Source organism: Scardinius erythrophthalmus, assembly GCF_964197995.2.
Source record: "Scardinius erythrophthalmus genome assembly, chromosome: 15".
NCBI classification, from domain to species: domain Eukaryota; kingdom Metazoa; phylum Chordata; class Actinopteri; order Cypriniformes; family Leuciscidae; genus Scardinius; species Scardinius erythrophthalmus.
In genome coordinates, this window is record NC_138235.1 from 41531646 (window position 1) to 41536629 (window position 4984).

At 43.6% G+C, this 4984-nt stretch overlaps 1 protein-coding gene across 8 annotated transcripts in view; it reads right to left on the bottom strand.

Moving 5' to 3' along the window:
• LOC308703129 (FH2 domain-containing protein 1) overlaps positions 1–1995 on the bottom strand; it is a 17091-nt gene extending 15096 nt beyond the window's left edge. For 3 of the 8 annotated variants that reach the window (XM_081386414.1, XM_081386416.1, XM_081386412.1), the window contains exons 1-3: positions 1690–1981; positions 811–870; positions 73–593 (exon numbers count right to left, since the gene is read on the bottom strand). In XM_081386414.1, coding sequence (XP_081242540.1) covers positions 73–477 — 405 coding nt within the window. In that variant the 5' untranslated portion in view covers positions 478–593; positions 811–870; positions 1690–1981. Of the gene's footprint in view, positions 1–72; positions 594–810; positions 871–1689 lie in introns of all 8 variants that reach the window. The other 5 variants (XM_081386415.1, XM_081386411.1, XM_081386418.1 and 2 more) reach the window with 4 other exon arrangements.
• Positions 1996–4984: the final 2989 nt, after the last annotated feature.

A 4984-nucleotide genomic window follows, 5' to 3' on the forward strand; every position in this document is an offset into this window, starting at 1 on the left:
TCTGGTTTTAGTTTTAGTTGATGACAGTAATAGCCCCGCATCAGACCCGCTGAGGTCAGAAGTGTGCCTGACCTGCTGTCTGAGATCTTTCCCAGAAGCTTTTCCTCGTCGGATACTCTTCCCGCTGGTGGATGACGGCGTGTCCTCGTGTTGTTCGTGTTGTCCGAACAGCTCCTCGATGGCTCTGATGTCGATGTGGAACGGCGTCTCCCTGCTGGGCCGTCCGAGGGTCCACAGGTTCGGCCCGTCGTGCTGTTTGACACGATCTTCAGGAATCGGCTTCCAATAGAAACCTCTCACCCTCCTCTTCCTCTCCGCGGGGATTCCCACAGGCAGGGGCGGAGGAAGGGGAGGAGCTGGGGGTGGGGCATTAATGGGGGTGTGGCCATCTAATAAGGAAGGAGGGGTCATTAAAACACTAACCCCGCCCTCTTCATCAAAACTCTGGCTCTCATTGGCCAACAAGACACTGCTCATAATAGGAGATGTGGGTGTGGTCAGAAGATGATTGACAGCAGACTGTATGACATCATCAGGGTGTTTCTTAAAGCCACGCCCCCCTGAGATGGATGCTTGAACGCCATCAGAAGCTTCTGTAATAGGAGAATCAACACCAAAAACATGAACGGGATGCAAATCAAACTGTAAATATTCAACTAGATTTTTCCATCTTGACATCCTCTGGCGTTCGTGCACAATTAAACACACTTGAGTGACCATACAAACACACTGAGGACCCAATGAACAACAAACTCATCATTGTTTTATAGAACACTTCCAGTTTTTGCTAAATAATGTACGAGCGCTTACACAAGCAAGAGAAAGAGCATTCATGTCCCTCTGTGCTGGAAACAGCTTTTCCAATAGTTCCTGAAATAGAGTATATTTATGAAACCATCTTTTAACGGACACCTTTTAGGATATTGAGAGATTAATTCAGATATTTAGTCACTAATACGTCCATGTGCTGACGTCATGTGATCTTTATGAGATGACATCACAGCGTCAGCAGTTTATTATGGAAAGAAATATCAATCCATATCAGTTCTTCTGCACACAGCAAATATTTACACATGAACAACCAGAACAATAGAGGCACAAGCTCACCTGTCAGTATGGAAATTATGCATAACAATCATACAACATTTGTGTACGAATCATACATCAAATGACTTCAGCATCACAAATAATTCACCATCAACAGTGTTTCACTAAATCTACTCTTATTGGTGATTAATATGATGTTTCCTTTTTCATTTACTTGTGAAAACCCACTATATCTCAATATAATAACATTCATAAATATGCCATTATGTTTTATCCATAAGCTGCACTCAGTGGAATGAATCAGACATAAATAAATAAAAAGTTACTCTGACATATTTCAGAATTAAACTGAGAAAACAAACAACTATAATCAAGCAGACAAGCTTAAGTAAACTCGTTTAACAGCTGCATCATGAAGATAACGCTTATATTTAATATAATTAAAGTCCCTCATAAAAACTATGATACATAACATACAGTAGTATAATATATTGACAACTGATTGAAGTGTGATGAAGAAAATAAGCTTACTAATGAAAATGTTCCTAAAGATTACTTCAGTCACAGCACTTTAACTGATCATAACTGTAATAAAAATCACCCAATATTTTCATAATTTAATAATTATTTATATTACATTACCTTAATTCCATTAAAAATGGAGGTGAGTGAATTTTCCGTGCGTCCAGTGAGTTTGACAGGAGCTCTCGCGCATGCGCACACCAGATGAACGAACAAGCACACACACACACACACACACACACACACACACACACACACACACACACACACACACACACACACACACCTAAGTTAAACACAATATACTCATATATTTATATTAGTACAGAGTCATCTAAAGCAGAGTAATGGACAACAATCATGGCATAAAATAATGAGACCTGGAAATGTTATAATATTAAAGCAGATGTGTAAACAGTGTCGAGTGTGTGTGTGTGTGTGTGTGTGTGTGTGTGTGTGTGTGTGTGTGTGTGTGTGTGTGTGTGTGTGTGTGTGTGTGTGTGTGAGACTGATAACAGCTCTGCTAGTCACACCCAGCATCAGTAAACTGTCAGCCCTTCAATGTGTTTTATTATTTGCATGATTGTTGTACACACAAAATTTGCCAAAGAATAAATACAAATAGTAATTTGTAGTTCTGGTCAGGTTAATTGCCACCCTTGGTAAATAGGAACAAAGAAGCCTGTGAAAATAAATATGTATTGTAAATTGGATTTTTTCTTGAAACCCTCCCAAACAACATGTTGTGATGTACTGTAGGAGATGGCCTTTGTGTTTCCTCATATTTCTACTTCTGTGAAACAGGAAGTCATAGCTAGACAATTTCATGTTCCTAGTCACCCTGGTGTGCTAAAAAAAAAAAAAGATAAAATGTTTTTAAGTATTAACACATTTTACAACTTATTTTTGAAACATTATTTGAAAAAATGTGGACATTTTAAATCAACTCAAACAAACACGCCCCTCCCGTCGTTGCTCCGCCCCCAAATGCAAGAGTGGATGTCTATTTACATTGATGAAGCGATGCTTCAGGAAAAATCAAGCGAAGATGACGAAAGAACGACAAGGAAGAACAAAAACTGAACACACAGTGGAGTATAGATACAAGCAAGAGTTTGTTAGTCGCCAGCAGCTCCAGACAAACAATGACACTCAAAACTGTCTTGTTACTAGAGCTAACATCACAACAGCATTGGTTCTGTGAAACGTTGTGAAACCAATGTTACTCACATATAGAGCAGAAACAACACAACCTCTCTGTCCATTTTCAGGACAGCTTCTGTCTCTCCAGCGCTCGAAAGCTTTTCTAATATTAATGTACTGTCTCTCAGCCATCTCTCTTTCTACAGTCAAATCTCCCTCTTGCTCTAACTCCTCCTCCATCATGAGTGGACACACCCCCTACCACTGACTGGCTCACTCACTCTCTTCCCCCATCATGAGTGGACACGCCCCCTACCACTGATTGGCTCACTCTCTCTCCTCCCCCATCATGAAAACAACCGGCCGAATCGTGGTTAATCCCGTTTTTACAGAGGAACCCGAGGAAAGCTGCGGGACCCGATGCCATCTCTGGACGGGTGCTGAAGGACTGTGTGGACCAGCTGGCTGGGGTCTTTACCAAGATCTTCAACCGGTCCCTATCCCAGTCCACCATCCCACCCTGCCTGAAGAAACCATAGTTCCACTGCCAAAAAAGACCAACATCCTCAGCCTGAATGACTCCCGTCCAGTCGCAATAACTCCCATTATTATGAAGTGCTTCGAGAAACTGGTGCGGACTTACATAATCTCAAACCTCCCGCTTGACACACACCAGTTTGCTTACAGAGCAAATAGGTCTACAGAGGACGCCATAGTCACAACTCTCCACACGGCTCTGACCCATCTAGAGCAGCGGGCGAGCTACGCTAGGGTGCCGTTTGTGGACTGTAGCTCTGCATTTAACACCATACTTCCTCACAGACTGGTGACTAAACTGGTAAATCTAGGTGTATCTCACTCAATCTGCCGCTGGATTAAAGGTGGTATCAGTGATTTCAGGCCCAAAAATATTTTTAGCACATTCATCTAATCTTTCCTAACGATCCGCTAGCTGCCCGCCCCATAAGCATGCCGTCAAAAAAATGTGTCTCTGTAGGCAGCCTAGGCTCTGAGATCTGCACACAAAAACAAATGGTTTAGCCAAACACTCAAAACCAAAACAAATAGTGTTCCAACCAATCACCGACAGGGGGAGGGTGTTGTGAGGTTTTGAGCTTGTGTACGGCTGCACGCGAAGTCAGAGCTGAAGAAAAAGCTGGCTCAAAACCTCACAACACCCTCCCCCTGTCGGTGATTGGTTGGAACACTATTTGTTTTGGTTTTTAGTGTTTGGCTAAACCATTTGTTTTTGTGTGCAGATCTCAGAGCCTAGGCTGCCTACAGAGACGCGTTTTTTTGACGGCATGCTTATGGGGCGGGCAGCTAGCGGATCGTAAGGAAAGATTAGATGAATGTGATAAAAATATTTTTGGGCCTGAAATCACTGATACCACCTTTAAGGAGTTCCTGTCAGATTGCTCCCAGAGGGTGAGAGTAGGCCCACATCTCCTCAGCTCTCAGTCTCAGCACCGGCTCCCCACAGGCCGACTCTACACCCTGTACACCCGCGACTGCACCCCTACCCACTCCAGCAATCACATCATTAAATTTGCGGATGACACCACCGTAGTGGGGTTCATCTCTGGGGGGGATGAGTCCGCTGATCGGGACGAGGTGGAGCGGCTCTCTGTGTGGTGCATGGATAACAACCTGGTCCTCAAAACCACCAAAACCAAGGAGTTGATAATAGATTACAGAAAGAGAATGTGGGATGTAAGAATGTGTTCATCAGCGGGAATGTGTTCATCAGCGTGCACATAGAGGAGGACCGAACCTGGAGCACTAACATCACAGTATTGGTCAAGAAGGTACAGCAGAGACTTTACTTCTGAGGATTCTTAGGAAGAACCACCTCACCCAAAAAGTGCTTATGTCCTTCTACCGCTGCTCCGTAGAGAGCATACTGACTTACTGTATCTGTGTGTGGTTCGCGCACTGCACAGAGACAGTGAGGAAAGCGCTCCAGAGGTTCGTCTCCACCGCCCAGAAGATCACTGGCTGCTCTCTCCCCTCCCTGAAGGATCTTTAGGCCGTGTGTCCACCAAAGCGTTTTTAGCCAGCTGAAAACGCTAGACGCTCTGCTGAATATGCCTAGCTCTTGGCGCTTGAGGGCGTTTTGGCAGCGCAGAGTTTTTTCAGTTGAGACGCTTCGTTGCTATGATACAAAATATCCGCAGCACAGTTTACTTGTAACTGAGTTCGCAGATAATTTGTTTCATACTAAAAAATTTTTTTTCATCCATTTTGTTCGGTTAGCTCTGCTGGTTTATGT